This window comes from Callithrix jacchus, chromosome 7 (assembly GCF_049354715.1).
Source record: "Callithrix jacchus isolate 240 chromosome 7, calJac240_pri, whole genome shotgun sequence".
NCBI lineage: Eukaryota > Metazoa > Chordata > Mammalia > Primates > Cebidae > Callithrix > Callithrix jacchus.
Genome location: NC_133508.1, coordinates 45,603,671 through 45,619,772, shown reverse-complemented (window position 1 = coordinate 45,619,772; position 16,102 = coordinate 45,603,671). Strand labels below are relative to the sequence as shown.

Genomic DNA, 16,102 nt, shown 5'->3' with positions numbered 1-16,102 from the left:
AATAAAGTTTTACTGGGAGACAGCCACACTCCTTCATTTAATGCTGCCTAAGGCTGCTTTGGTGCTGTTAGGGCCAATTAAGTAGTTAGGACAAAGTCTGTATGGCCTACAGAGCCTAAAAATATTCACTACTTGGCTATTTATAGAAAAAATGTACCAGCCCCTTGTCTAAAACATTATTTTATTTTTCTGGGCAGTCCTCCCCATGACTGCAGTGGTTGGCAGGTGATATGGTTTGGCTGTGTCTCCACGCAAATCTCATCTTGAACTGTAGCTCCCATAGTTCCCACGCGTTGTGGGAGGGACCCAGCGGGAGATAACGGAATTATGGGGGTGGTCCCCCCCAACTGTTCTCGTGGTAGTAAAGAAGTCTCACAAGATCTGATGGTTTTATAAGGGGTTTCCCCATTCACTTGGTTCTCATTCTCTCTTGCCTGCCACCATATAAGATGTGACTTTCGCCTTCTGCTATGATTGTGAGGCCTCCCCAGCCACGTGGAACTGTGAGTCCATTAAACCTCTTTTTCTTTATAAATTCCCTAGTCTGAAGTATGTCCTTAGCAGCAGTGTGAGAACAGGCTATTATGGAAGGTCAGAAGTGCTGCTCCTGAAAACTCCCCAGAAATGGGAGCACACCGGTGAGCATGCAAGCTTCTTTCTCATCCTCTGCTGTTTGCAGAGGCATGAAGCGGCCCCTGGGATGCAATGAGCAGGAATGGCTCAGCAATCAGGCCTCTCCCAAGATGTGCTGGCTGGGACATGTGTTCACCTCCACACACCTCCCTCTCCTTGTATCACTTCTACAGGCATGGATGTCCTGTTGAATTTCTAGTAGTTTTTTTTCCTTTTTCGTTTGTTTCAGGTTGCATCAATGGGAAGTTAGAGACAGGAAGTCACACTTGTTTTTAGGCTCCCCTTAGGGTCCTCTCCTATATATTTTAATAGATGGAATTTGCTTATTAGCCTAATGTCAAGTTTATTTCAGTACATATTCTCTTAGTCTATAACAAGTTTAATAACCTGAAAGGATTCTGGAATTTCTAGATTTATTATAAGAGCAGTCAATTATCAGCTTTAGGAATATTTCACTGCCCTCGTGAGAGCCTCATGCCATAAGTGCCCTTTATGATGGTTAGAGGATAGCTATGCTGATCAAGGTCACTTAGATAATTCAACATCTATCCACGGGCTTCCTGTTCTAGCTATTTTTAGGGCCTTGACTCTATTCTAACTAGTACTTAACACAGTGAAATCAGTCAACCTAAATGCAAGGAGGAAGCAGATGACATACTGGAGGGTCCTGAGTGAGTTCTGAGGAGTTGGTGCAAAGAGGGAAGGCTTTGCTGAGACCTGGGTCACTGATATTCAGTGCCTGAGTCACTGAATGAAAATGTGGGCCCAAGAAAAGAAGACACCCCAACAATGTTATGCACAAGACCAGACTTCTAAGCCTTCTCTGGGGAGAAAATGACACGATCTAAGATCACAGCGACTGTGGCCCACCGGCCTCTGCGGGCTTACCTGGTCCCCGCTTACCTGTATGTCATCCATGGGCTGGGAACATTCTTCATTTTCTGCACTATCCCGGTAGGACCCCAGCTCTGTATTCACCACCTCTCTGTTAGCCATCATCAGGACACTCATTGGTTCCCGTGGACGCACCTGTGAAGGTGCTGCCTCCTTTCCTACATTGGTCCCCTTCGGATTTCCAGTCACCTGTACTGTAGACACACCAAGGTAAAGATCTTTGGAATTCCACTTTCCTACAGGCTGAGATCCAGAGGCTTGAAATGCTGCAGTCTCTGGAGTGGGAGGGGAGATTTCCCGGCTGTAGTCCCTCACTCCTTCACTGGGGCTGAGTGTCTCAGGGACAGAGTGCTTAGAACTAGGGCTTTGCTTCCTGATATTTGGCTCTTCCAGACTCAGTGCAGTGGGAAGCAGCTTCTCCTGCCTTGTCTGGAAGTACTCAGGGTTCAATTTATGCTTTTTAGGAGCCGGATAATCTTTGTGGCTCTCACTGCTGTAGTAATTAGAGGGTTCAGAACGAGGTCTTCTCAGCTCTGAAAAGTACAGTAGAAAGGATAGTCAGGACAGGCGATACAACTAGGAACCCTAAAGAATCAACACTTTCTCTATGCCTGAGAGACAAAGTGCAAAGCCGGAACTCAAGACACGCCCCTAGCATTTAAATATCCCCAGTAGCGTACACCAGATTCAGATCATCCTCCTTCACAATTATGTATTTCTTGCATGAACACAGAATTTTTGCTACTTTCTTCTGTACTGGGGGAGGGGGTGGCACTAGGCATTCTTAAAGGAAAATCAGAAACATTAACAAAAAATCTGAAATGTATGTGACTTATCCTACGGACTTTGCTGAGGGCAAGTGCATGAAAGCAAATGGGATCTCTGTCAAGTTCTGCGATGTAATAATTCTGAATTCTTACCTGGGTTGGTGCTTGCGATAACAGTGACTCCCTTGGGTATTTCTGGAGAGCTGATGGCTTCACTGTGCCACTGGGCCATCCAGCTCTCTGTGCTGGGCTCTTCGCTTGCAGGACAGTGGATTCTGGGGTTCTGTCCCAGCTGAGCCTGCTCATCTCTCTGAAGGTGCTCTAGACACTCTGCTAATTTCACATGACCCCGCGACCTAGCAATTCCCAAAGGCAGCCTTCCTAGAGAGTCAGGAATGGAGATGGCCCGACGGTCCCACTTGTACAGCACAACAGCAGCTTCTAAGTGCCCGAGAGCACATGCCCACATCTAGAAGACAGGGAGACAGAGCAAGTGTTCTCAATCAGAGGTCAAGACCAGGCTTGACTTTTGCCATTGCTGCCAACTGACAAACTGGTCCTTGCTGGCAATCTCAGTGGGGCCACTGAAGATTCCCATCACAAAGTATCTCAACATGCCATGTGTCAGCAAGAGGTAACAGTGAGAACCAGGCAAATCCTACACCAGACTGGAAGAACGGCAAGGGGCTAAATGAATGCATTCCTTACCAAAGGAGTACAGGAGAAGTGGTCCACATTCAAGGGGTCGACTTCCAGTTCCAGATCAATGCTGTCTGCGTGCTTTGTGCTATAAGGGAGAGCACCAGAAATTACCACATTATTCATCACCGTTAAAAGGAAACACCAGAATAATATAAAACCCCGCCAAGATGAAACCTAACTGGGCATAAAACATCCCTGTGGTGAAGAAACAGAGGGTCCCAGGGCGGTGTGGACGCTCCATTTGGCTAGGCGTCCAAAGAAAATAACAAGTCTAACAGTTATTATCTCACTGGGTATTTCTTGGGAAGAAGTTCATAAAAAAATCCCTTGGAAATTGTCCTTGGGGAAAGCCTTCTGCTCGCAGGCTATACAGCACATTGAACGGGCAGATTTCTTCCATGGGTGGCAGTGCTCAGGAAGAATGGGAGTGAGGACACATGAGGCTGACCCCAGCCAGCTGCACCACAGCCTTACCGCCATTTGATGAGGGTCTGGATAAGGGTGGCATAGCCCTGGGCAGCAGCCAGATGGAGGAGGGTCATTCCGCGGAACGTCTTTGAGTGGATCAAGTGCTTGGACTTGGCCCAGCAGGCTCGGCTCATCATCTTCTCACATACCACAACCACACGGCTCTCAAAGCAGCTCCCCAAAGCCCCAGGCCCAGAAGCACACTGTCATGAAAAAGCTCATGTTACGACCTCAGGACTAAAGGCCCTCCACCTCATCAGCATTTTGATGTAGGGGCAACAAATGCTTTATGATTAGAAACTCATGATGGAAAACATAAAACACTGCAAATAAAGAAACATCACTGGAAATACTAGTTCACGCCTGAAATCCCAGCACTTTGGAAGGCCGAGGTGGGAGGATTGCTTGGAGTCTGAGACCAGCTTGGGCAACATGATGAAAAACCATCTCTACAAAAAATACAAAAATTAAGCTGGGCATGGTGGCTCATGCCTGTAATCCCAGCACTTTGGAAGGATGAGGCAGGCAGATCACCTGAGGCCAGAAGTTCGAGACCAGCCTGGCCAACCCTAACACTAACCCCGTCTCTACTAAAGATACAAAAATTAGCTGGGCGTGGTGGCGTGTGCCTGTAATCTCAGCTACTGGAGAGGTTGAGGCATGAGAGGTGTGCCTCGGGAAGCAGAGGTTGCAGTGAGCCGAGGTCGTGCCACGGCACTCCAGCCTGGGTGGCAGAGCAAAACTGTGTCTTAAAGAAAAAAAAAATTAACAAAAATTAGCTGGGTGTGGTGGTGTGCACCTGTAGTCCCAGTGACTCAGGAGGTTGAGGTGGGAGGATCACCTGAGCCTGAGAGGTCGAGGCTAAAATGGGCTGTGATCATGCCACTGCATTCCAGGTGGGTGACAGTGAGACTTTGTCTCAAAAAGACAAACCAAAAACCCCCAAATCCCCAAGAACCGTCCATGAAATTGAGACGAGTATGTGCTTAGCATCAGCTCAGCAGCACTTCTCTGAAGTCCACAGCTCTAAAGACAGGAGTCTATCTATTAGGCTGACACTCTGATTAGGAATGCAGATTTGTCTTGGGGAAAGCACACAAAGCCTAAAAAAAAAAAAAAAAAAAAAAAGTGGCTCCATCCTTCTTGTAGGCCGTAAATTGTCGTGAGAGAGCAGAGTGGCTCTCCTGATGTTTCCACTGCTGGGTATGTGGCTCTTTCACTCTCTTGTTTCTTCTTTTTTTTTGAGATGGAGTCTTGCCCTGTCACCCAGGCTGGAGTGCAGTGGTGCAACCTCAGCTCACTGCAACCTCTGCCTGCTGGGTTCAAGCAATTTCCAGTTTATTTTTATACTTTTAGTAGAAATGGGGTTTCACCATGTTGCCAAGCTGGTCTCGAACTCCCAACCTCGAGTGATCTGCCCGCCTCAGTCTCCCAAAGTGCTGGGATTACAGGCGTGAGCCACCATGCCCGGCCTCTTGCTTCTTCTGAAGGAGAATTAGATCACTTAGATGTGGACTGCTTTTTCCTTAAAGAAATGACTAAAAGTATCCAATAATAATCCAGTCTTTTGTGTAAAGTAAAAAGGATGCTGAGGAAAGCATTTAGAGATCTTGAAACTTAAGTGTTATTGATAACAGTAAGGGCTACAGGAAAGAGAAGTTTACTAATTTTAACCACATGGCTTACTTCCTCTGATTCAGTTGTAATGGAAGAAAAATAAAATCACAGTTAGTAATTTCAAGAGCTTATCTGAGTCTGTGTGATAGCAGTTTCATGTTTAACACTCCCCCAAATAAGGCACTTCTAGGCTAATTTGTATCTCTGCAACCTCCGCCTCTGGTGTTATGTAAAAAGTACTTTCTTTTCTGGCAATAAACGGCATAAGCAACTTCACTTACTACAGAAATACTATTGCTCCTTGCTGATTTTTATTTTTAAATGTGGAAAAAATGGCTCCCAAAACAATAAGGCAGATGATGGGCTTGTTATGCCATCCTCATCAGAGCTGTAAAAGCACCTACAGGAGCAGAGCTGGGTGATCGCAGCATGCTGTGTGCTGACCTTGACTCAGAAGGCCCAGGCACAGCCATTCTACACACACCAGACACATGTGCTCCATGAGCACATGGAAATCACCAGAGTGAATGAAAAGGGAAGTTTTTGTGAATTAAACAAGAATAGCCATGTCTCTATCCTGTCTGGCAAACACAGACATTTACTGAAGCCAACTTAAACTGATGAAAGGATATTCAATAGTGGTTAATATGGAATGAGATTCTAACAGGCCAGTTGCATAGCGGTTGAGCTTTAAAATGACAATACATACCAACCCTTTTATGCCACTTTTCTTGGTGACAGGAAAAGTATTTTAAGGAGATCTCTTATGTAAGCCATGAGGTAAATGAAACAATGACTACTTCTTTTATAAAACATAGTACTATCAAGTGAAAAAGAAGCCTATCTTAGGCCGGGCACGGGGCTCATGCCTGCAATCCCAGCACTTTGGGAGGACAAGGCGGGTGGATCACCTGAGGTCGGGAGTTTGAACCAGTCTGACCAATACAGTGAAACCCTGTCTCTACTAAAAGTACAAAAGTTAGCTGGGTGTGGTGGTGCATGCCTGTAATCCCAGCTACTTGGGAAACTGAGGCTGGAGAATCACTTGAACCCAGGAGGTGGAGGCTGCAGTGAGCCATGATTGTGTCACTGCACTCTAGCCTGGACGATAGAGCAAGACTCCATCTTAAAAAAAAAAAAAAAGAAGCCTATCTTGGCCTTAATATTATTTGACTGTGTGCCAAGTCGTTTCTTTCCTGCTGATCTCTGAAGACGGGGGAGAAATACAAAAATGTGAGGAGAAAGGAGATCAACTTTTTGGGTATGGTATATGGTGCTATTTTTACCCATTATTATTTAAAATATTACTAATACTTGATATTTATGAGGTTCATAAAACCAAAAACATACACCTATAAATTTAGCTGTGCAAAGGAAGTCATTTGTCTTGAAGAGAAAGAGGGGGATCATTTGAGGATTTTTTTTTTCTAACAACTTGGTAGTAGAGATAAGAAATACCATCAGTTCCTTTAAATTTATTTCCAGGGCCCCCTGAGAAATAATTCCTCCCTGGGGGACTTCCCCAAAATGAACTTCCTAAATGAAATGAATGTAAAGTCTTAAAGACCAATGGGACTCTAAAACAGTATTTGGTAATTTACTTGTACTTGGCAATATGATACATTCTTCATGGAACTCACAAAAAAGCTGTGAAACATGCTATAATGTATAATGTCATTCTACACTAAATTGTTATGTAAACACTTTCTCTGGGCTCTTTTCATATTGACCTTGAGTTTATAAAAGGCTTATGAATTACTGAATTCAATTGTGTTTTTTACCTATACTTAAGATAGGGATAAATACAGAATAGAAAGTAGGAAGATTCTAAATTAATTCTGAACCCTAGCAGATCTGAGTCACCATCTGGCCTTTTTTTTGACAGGGTCTTATTCTATTGACCAGGCTGGAGTACAGTGGAGTGATCATGGCTCACTGCAGCTTCAACCTCCCAGGCTCAAGTGATCCTCCCACTTCAGCCTCCTGAGTAGCTAGGACCACAGGCATGTGCCACCATGCCTGGCTAATTTTTAAATTTTATAATAAAGACAGGGTCTTAGTATGTGTTGCCCAGGCTGGTCTTGAACTCCTAGACTCAAGTAATCCTCCCATCTCAGCCTCCCAAAAACAATGGGATTACAGGCGTGAGCCACCACATCCGGCCGGCCTCTATTTTTTAATTGGTTGTCCTCAACGCCCACTGCTGGGTAATTTAGTAGTGACTGCTGAGAAACAGAAGTAACTTAAGGATTAGGGGAGTAAACAACTGAGAAGCTCCACATTCCAAGGCTTCTTTCATACTGCACATATCATAATGCTTAAAAGCACAGGTACTGTAAAGTATCCCCTCAGACTTTCTGCCTGTATCCAGGGATAGCATCAGCAGCAGAGAAGAGAGACCTGTGATCCATCCACTGCCTCGCCAATCCATAAACAGGAAGTGAAATGGGAGCTGACCATCAGCAATGCCTCGTACCTGTGCCTGGCTCCCTCCGTTCCCGCTCCCGCTGCCGCCTCCACTGCTGCCGCCTCCGCTCGACTGTTTGTGCTGCTGGGACCCCGTCATCTCCGCCATCCTCCTCTCCATCTGCTCCAGTCGTTCCAGGATGGACATCCTGAACTGGTTATCTAGGGCAGAGCAGAAGAAAGAGTGAGGTTGTGTTCTGGGAGAAAAGTAGTCAACGTGTGGCCTCACCAGGCTTGTGGCACCAGCATCCAAACGCTGTCCATAATTTCACCAAACCAGAGAGATCTCTGCAGGCCAGAACTCCCCAGCGCGGTCGTGAGTCTGTCACCTCACACAGGATGGTGGCATCTTCAGTAGCCTAAAGTTCTCAGATAAAGGACCAGAAAATCTCTTTTTGTCAAAGATCAAAAAGAGGTTCAGGTTCCTGCCCTCTAGTTTCTTTGTCAAATTCCCCAATGGAAACCCTGACGTGAGATCTAGTAGAGAGGCCCCTAGAGCGAGCAAATGAAATAAATACAATTTAAATTAAACTAGTAGAAGAAAGCGATCACTGCAAGAAAGGAAGGCATGTTAGACAAAATAAATAAATAAATAAATAAATAGGTACTATCTATTTTGCCAAAACACTGAGTTTTACAAAAATAATTTTTAAAAAAATTTTATTTCCCAACGGAGGCACTAGCTTTTATAATTTATTTCAAGAGTAGCATCATGCAGTGCCTGAGACTATTACACCTTTTTTTTTTTTTGCTTTGAGCTTGTCTCACTTTGTTACCTGTAACTTCCACTTCCCAGGCTCAAGCCATCCTCCCACTTCAGCCTCCCGAGTAGATGGAACGATAGCTGTGCACCACCATGCCAAGCTAAGTTTTTTGTTTTTTTGTAGAGATGGGGTTTCACCATGTTGCCCAGGCTGGTCTCAAACTCCTGGGCTCAAGGAATCCACCTGCCTTGGCCTCCCAAAGTGCTATAAGTACAAGCATGAGCCACCATACCCAGCCACATTTCTTTTCTTTTTTGTTTTTGAGACACCGTCTTGCTGTGTTGCCCAGGCTGGAGTGCAGTGGTACGATCTCGGCTCACTGAAATCTCTGCCTCTTTGGTTCAAGTGATTCTCCTGTCTCAGCCTCCCAAGTAGCTGGGATTATAGGCACCTGCCACCATGCCCAGCTAATTTTTGTGTTTTTAGTAGAGATGGCGTTTCACTATGTTGTCCAGGCTGGTCTTGAACTCCTTACCTTGTGATCTGCCTTCTTTGGCCTCCCAAAGTGCTGGGATTATGGGCATGAGCCACTGTACCTGGCCCCACATTTCTTTTAACACATTTCTCATCAGAGACAAACATAAATAGGTACTTCACTTCTACATCAGAAAAACAACAGGACGTTACTGTTGGAGCTAGGATTGAAACTCAAAGAAAACACTTTGTGATTCTGTAGCACTTTACTAAGATTAGACCATGTCTCTCCACATTCCTGCACTTACACACATGTGTGCATGCACACACAAGCATACACATGTTAGAGTTGGGTCACCTATCCATGTACATAAGGGAGTCAAATCAATGTTAAAATCAATCATGTTCACACTCACTTCATATATATATGCTGATCTATACATGTCATAAAATATACGACATATATGTAACAATGTTAAATATGTGCATATATATACACGTGTGTGTGTGTGTATATATATATATATATATATATATGGAGAGAGAGAGAGAGAGAGAGAGAGAGAGAGAGAAACTTTTTTTAAGATGAAGTCTCACTCTCTCTCCTGGGGTGGAATGCAGTAGCATGATCTTGGCTCACTGCAACCTCCACCTCCTGGGTTCAAGTGATGATCCTGGTTCAGCCTCCTGAGTAGCTGGAACTACAGGCACGTGACACCATGGCCAGCTAATTTTTTTTCTATTTTTAGTAGAGATGGGGTTTCACTATGTTGGTCAGGCTGGTCTTGAACTCCTGACCTCAAGTGATCTGCCTGCCTCGGCCTCCCAAAGTGCTGGGATTACAGGCATGAGATCCTGTGCCTGGCCACACTTCACAAATTTTATGGAACACTGTGACAGATATTCAACAGCAAACAGGGGAGGTCTCTCCCAGCTCCAGCACAGCCAGACTCTGGTAAGTGAAGAAGGCAGGATAATGTGATAAGGAGGGATGGAATGGGGACAGAATTTAGACAAGTCAGGAAAGGTGACACTTGAGTTTGACCAGAATGATAAGAAGGAGGCAGACATGCCAAGATGAAGCCTGGTAACAGCACATGCAAAGGCCCTGAGGCATCGCATTCAGTGAGCAGAAGACCACATGGCTGGAACACAGAGGGAGGGAGAGCAGGAGACGATAGAGCTGTAGGTGTGCAGAAGCCAGACAGTGAACAGCTGTGCAAAGCCCTAGCTCTGCCATATAATTAATAGCCGTGTAGCTCTGAACTTAGAACAAAACCTTTGATGCCTCAGTCTCCTCACCCCCTAAATGGGAACAGTAGTTGTACCTGTTGTAGCAGCATGGTGTTGTACCCACCTCAGAGGGCTGTTAACGTATCTAAGTGCTCAGAACTTGATAAATCCTAGGTTAGTGTGCTTGCCATCCCCATCATCTTTAGACAAATGAAGTCAATGTCTGTAGAAGCTGACTGAACAGCTGTGACCACATATTTCTCCTCCAACTGTTGAGAATGTAACTATTTTCAAAATACAGTCATCTGAATTATGCAAAGGGATAATCTGGAAAAGAAATATTTTATCAGCACTCCTTACCATCCTGACTATAAATTCCAAGACTAGTGAGCAAAGCGAAGGACGGTTCCATGTGAAAGAAAACAACAGGCAGAGCTAGCACTCACAGAATGCTTCCTGCCCGCCAGCCACCACTGTATCACTGTGCAGACATTAACTCATTTACACTTCACCATCATCACGTGAGGTAGGTGTTGTTACAAGAAAACTCGGGCACATGGAGATAACCCACCTGGTCTGGCCTCAGGGCTGGGAGTGTAACCAGATACGCCAAGAAGAAGAAAGAGTGATGGGAAGATAAGATGCACAGGCATGAGGCAATCTTACTGGAAGGAGACAATATTCTTACGTTCCAGAAAGCTTAGCTCTACTCAAAAGACAGTCAATACCCAGACAGCAGTTCAATCCTCACTTCGGAACAAACTGATTTTACTTTACTAAAACACAAAAGCAAGAGGAAGACTGGTTTTTAAGAATCTTGGTATTATTTTCTGGCTGGGCACAGTGGCTCTCACCTGTAATCCCAGCACGTTGGGAGGCCAAGACAGATCACTTGAGGTCAGGAGTTCAAGATCAGCCTGGCCAATAGGTGAAACCCCATCTCTACTAAAAATACAAAAAAATTAGCCAGGCATGGTGGTGCGTGCCTGTAGTCCCAAGCTACTTGGGAGGCTGATACAGGAGAATCGCTTGGACTCAGGAGGTGGAGGTTACAGTGAGCTGAGACGGCACCACTGCACTCCAGCCTGGGTAATAGAACAAGACTCTGTCTCAAAAAAAAAAAAAAAAAAAGAATCCTGATATTATTTTCTAATGAGCTACTTCCGGGAACAACAATGCAAGAAAGATATTTTCTCTTTTTAAAATGAAAAATAACGTCTTTCTTCCAATTGCACACCTATGGATGCAAAGACACAGGGAAACTTAGAGGATCCTGCTGCTAAGTGTCTCACTCGGTGGCAACTGCCAGCAGCAGGGAAGTAACTGTGAATACACGCTGTGTGGGGTAACCTCTACATGGCCATTCTCATCCCGTAACCACCAGTGGAAAACGCCAGATGACTACAGAGGTGGTGCTGGTGTCCTGACTCCAGATACCATGCCTCTCCATTAGAAGTCTGAAATCTTGCAGATCACAGGTCTCTTCCCTCTGAAGCCTAAGAAGTTTACTCTTCAGTTAGAGTCCAGTTCAAAGCAGCATGGCAGTTACCCTCCGCGGGATATGATAAACTCCCCCGCTCGTTCCTAATGCTGCTAAGCGGGACAACCGTTTGTCTCGGAACCTACTCAGAGATCCTCATGCATCCCACTGAAATGGTGTGACTGAATTTTAAACCTCCATAGGCACAGATCTACGATTTCTTCTGCAAGTCTACAAGTCTTTCATCTGTTAAACGAGTTTCCACTATCCATTTCACTTGTTCCAGGACACTCTGGAACCAAGTGGCCAAGATGAACATCTCGTGGCAGACAAAGGGGCAGAAAAGTACCAAAGGCCCTCTCTGAGCTGTGGTCAGCCTGGAGCAAGCCTGTCTGCTGCCCATGGAGGTGGCTTTGTGCTGCAGTGCACTGCAGTGCGGTCCCTACATCAGCTGTCCCCTGCCCATGCCCCCACCAAGCACAGACACTGCAGAAACAGACCTTCCCTGACATCACTGAGTAGAGCCCTGCCCACAGCATCGCCTGGTCAACCCCTCCAACAGTCACAATGACTCTGTGTGTGCCACAGAGGTGACCAGTTTTTGTTCCCTGGCTGCATTCCTTGTTGCTATGCTGTAAGTGCATGATATTAAGCTGTTCTGAGAAGCACTTCATGAAAATACTCAGAAGCAATTATGTGTCTCTTCACAAAACCATCTCATGCATAACAGCATCGCTGAGCCTCTCAATTCCAAAGCGGAAGGGAGTGATAATTAAAATAAGAAACCAATCTCAAATGCAACTGATTGAGCTGGTGTCCCAGGGAGTGAAGGTCTGTTGCCCTGTGCTGTCCAAGTTCCAAGAGACGTTCTAATCACATGTCCCTTCCTCTGAGTGGGGCCAGGTCACAGCTCTTGGGGTTGTGAGGCTTACTCGGTTAGACGGATCTCCAAACTAGCAAGCCAAAAGCCACGCCTTCATACTTGCTTTGCTTTTATAGCTTTATCAGGATAATTAAAACATTGTGAAACGTCTAGCAAATTGAGAGCTATGCATTGCTTTAACTGTATGCTGTCTGTGATTAGGGAAAATAATGACTTAGAAGCAAAAAAGAATTTCTGATTATATTAGAGTAAGAAAGTACACTTGAAAGATTCACTTATTCATGCACAAATATTCACTGGAGCACCTACTACGCACCAGGCACTTGGGAGTACCTAGAACAGCAGTGAAAACATCCTTGCCCTCTTTTGTGGACCAACAAGCAATTTCCGAAGCCCGAACAAACCTGGAGTTTTAAACTAATACAAGGCAGAGAAGCAGGGTAGGAATATGTGTAGATTTAGGGGGCTGATGAGTTTGACCCTGGTTTTCACCACCCATCATGCTTCAAACAAAGACAACAGGGTCAGCTTTGGGGGCTTCAAAGTGGATGTCCTTGGGACAGTCTGAGTGAAGCAGCTGAACTACTCTGCTCCATCAGGAGAAAAATCTGCACAGAAAGTTAGTTCCGAGTGCAAATTTCCATGGGCACATGAGGCTCAGAGGTGGCTCAGGGCCAGAGGAGGCTCCAGAGGTCCCAGCAAAGAAAGCCAGTTGCTCCAGCTCTGATTCCTGCCTGGCAGTGCTGAGATTTTTAGTTCTTATCCAGAAATATTAGGCTATATCTGTCGCACCAAAAGAACAAGTTCCTGCTTCATCACAGAAAAGACACTCTGTATTTGTTGCAGTCAGTGAACTCTGGCCAAGGGTACAGAAAAGAGCGGCATGCAGAGGTCTGCTTCCGGAGACCCAGGTTGGCCTCCTGTTGAAGACATGAGGATGACAAACGCATAATCCAGAGACAGACGCTGACCATCCTAAGCATTTCACCCAAGAAAATAAAAACTTACATATTTCTACAAATGCATGCTTTGGTAAAAAACAGTATAAGGAGCCATCTAGTTAGAGCCTTCTAAGTATCAATACAAACTTTACAAAAGTTAGTTGCAATGATACCCTACCTTCAAGTGGGAAAAATGAGAGAACATTAGTGGCCACATAGAAGGCTGTAAATATATATAGTTTATATCCTGGGGGTTGTGTAAGTGAATCTTAGACCCAGAATTGCACTGAGCTATTAGCCATATCCTTCCCAGAGAAACTATAAACTTTCTGAGGGTGTGGAAAAGAAGGGCAAAACAGGAAAAGGTAAAAGCAAAAAAAAAAAAAATCCTTGGACAGACAACAAAGTACCAAATCGGCTGTATCAAAAGATACAAAATAAAGTGGCAACTGGGCTGAGGTTCCCCAACTCTTAACCCCCTTGGTAAGTCCCATAACTCCTGGATCTAAAGACTCAGGCAAAATGAGGTCTGAATAATGTCTTACTTCTGGTGCCAGTGTGAGTCTCAGCTTCCCTTCCAGTGGTAGTCTCTGTACGTGACCCACCCACCTGTTCCCTGCTGGAGGTTGCGTGCTGCCCTGGATGGGGGCTTCTGCTCATCCCAGTGACCATTCCTCTAGACCAGTGGTTCTCAAATTTTAGGAGGGCTTCTTAGAACAGACTGCTGGGTCCTATTCCCAGAGTTTTTGATCCAGTGGGTTTGAGACCCAGAATTTGCATTGCTAACAAGTTCCCAGGCGGTGCTGATGCTTCTAGTCTAGTTGAGAACTGCTGCCCTGGGCCGGGTGCGGTGGCTCCCGCCTGTAATCCCAGCACTTTGGAAGGCCGAAGCAGGTGGATTATGAGGTCAGGAGTTCAAGACTAGCTTGACAAACATGGTGAAATCCTGTCTCTACTAAATATACAAAAATTGGCCAGGGATGGTGGCCTGCGCCAGTAATCCTAGCTACTCAGGAGGCTGAGGCAAGAGAATTGCTTGAACCTAGGAGGCAGAGGTTAACAGTGAGTGGAGATCATGCCACTGCACTCCAGCCTGGGCCACAGAGTGAGACTCCATCGAAAAACAAAATTTTGAACAGTTTTAAAGAATACTGGTCAGGTATTTTGTAGCCATCCCTCAATTCAGGTTTGCCTGGTGTTTTCTAATCCTTAGACTGAGTTCTGGGTTCTTAGAAAGAGTATCAGAGGTGAGGTGCCTGGCTCATCACCTCCATTATCAGACCATACCTGGTGAGTCCTGGTGAAGACAGTCTCTATCATTTGGTAAAGGCAAGTCTGCTATACTTCTCTACTGTAAAGTTACAATTTTTCTCTTTCCATTCTTGAAACTTAGTCACTAAGTCTGGTCCCAACAACAAGAGTGTAACTAAGTTCCACCTCGCAGTTTGGGGGAGTATCTACATAGATTATTTGGAGTTCTCTTGTAAGGAAGATTTGCCCTTATTTATTTAGTCAATCACTTATTGATATCAGCATGGACTCCTGCACATTTATTTTAAACTCTGGGTCACAACCTGATACTATTATTTATGTTGTTGCTCCCAGGGTTCCAGCTTTGGCCATCAGGAGCTCTTTCCAGCTGACCCTCAAGTGTGCCCTCATCATTTTTTCTTCCTTTTAGCACTTCCTTCCTTTCTGGCATTACAAGATGCTCCAGATTCATCTCTTATTTCACCTGTGCCAACCCTAGAACTGTCAATTTCTCTAAAGAGTGGAGTTTTGGTTCTTTTTACTGGAGAACGGTATTTAGAAACCAAGCTCTGGGTGCTGGGGTGTTCACTGCTATTGAGATATCATTGCTTCCAGGCCTTCTCAATGGACAGAGCTAGAAGTATCTGCACATATAATCATCCATGTATGTACACTTATCTAGAGTTATTTCTGTATCTACCTGTATACACACTAATGGAAACAAGAGTTTCTACTGATGTCTCTGTGTCTAATACAGCATGGCTGTGTTTATTAGAGCCCTCTGAGGGCATTTTGTTTTTGTTAGAGCTGGGGTCTTGCTATGTTGCCCAGGCTGGTCCTGAACTCCTGACCTCAAATCACCATCCTGCCTCAGCCTTCCAAAGTTCTACAATTAGAGGCATGAGCCACCATGCCCAGCTAGCATTTAAAAAATAGATTAAATGATGATAAAAGTAACTGTGTGTTACCTAGCTATAAAAAAACTGATATATGAAATGCTGAAAAGAAACTTTATTGATATATTCAACCAAAAAAAAAGACTTTTAGGTTTAATTCTTGTATCTCAAAAGTATAAGCATAGGGTATAGTATATTAGTATATTCATTTACCTTATTATACATCAATTCTTAGATTCCAACAATATTAGAAAGCATAAGTATAAATAGAAATAGATTCATAGTCCCAGAATAGCTTTGAGTATTACAAAGATCGAGAAGATGAAAAAACTCTTCCAACTAATAAGTGGCCCAAGGTCAAGGAATGGTTACTTGGGGCTTCAGATTCCTCCCCCCTAGTTTTATTTTTTTCTGGGTCTGCCCCATCCTAGCCTCTCCATCAGGGCTGTTACACAAAGTGTCACACAGCACAGTCATGGGACATCCTTTTCTCTTTCTCTGACAGGGATTCCTAACCTTCAAAAGGACTTACTTTAAAATGGACCATATTAATATTCACTTAAATGTTTAAAATTCCTTAGCAATGTTTTAAAGACAGAGATGATTTCATGAAATCAGACACCCACAGTGTGTTCTAAGTTTAGAAGGGCTGGGATTGGCTGCCGTAAAAGTGGAGAATCCCGAGTGTCTGGG

The 16,102-nt window shown here is 44.7% G+C and overlaps 1 protein-coding gene across 49 annotated transcripts in view; it reads right to left on the bottom strand.

Moving 5' to 3' along the window:
- The window catches only part of CAMTA1 (calmodulin binding transcription activator 1), a 966,581-nt gene that overhangs the window by 28,189 nt on the left and 922,290 nt on the right, over positions 1 to 16,102 (bottom strand). For 30 of the 49 annotated variants that reach the window (XM_035252890.3, XM_035252891.3, XM_035252892.3 and 27 more), the window contains 5 exons: positions 7,558 to 7,709; positions 3,471 to 3,667; positions 3,003 to 3,081; positions 2,448 to 2,763; positions 1,537 to 2,060 (listed from right to left, as the gene is read on the bottom strand). In XM_035252890.3, the coding sequence (XP_035108781.1) occupies positions 1,537 to 2,060; positions 2,448 to 2,763; positions 3,003 to 3,081; positions 3,471 to 3,667; positions 7,558 to 7,709 (1,268 nt within the window). The remainder of the gene's footprint in view (positions 1 to 1,536; positions 2,061 to 2,447; positions 2,764 to 3,002; positions 3,082 to 3,470; positions 3,668 to 7,557; positions 7,710 to 16,102) is intronic. The other 19 variants (XM_035252902.3, XM_035252901.3, XM_035252903.3 and 16 more) reach the window with 1 other exon arrangement.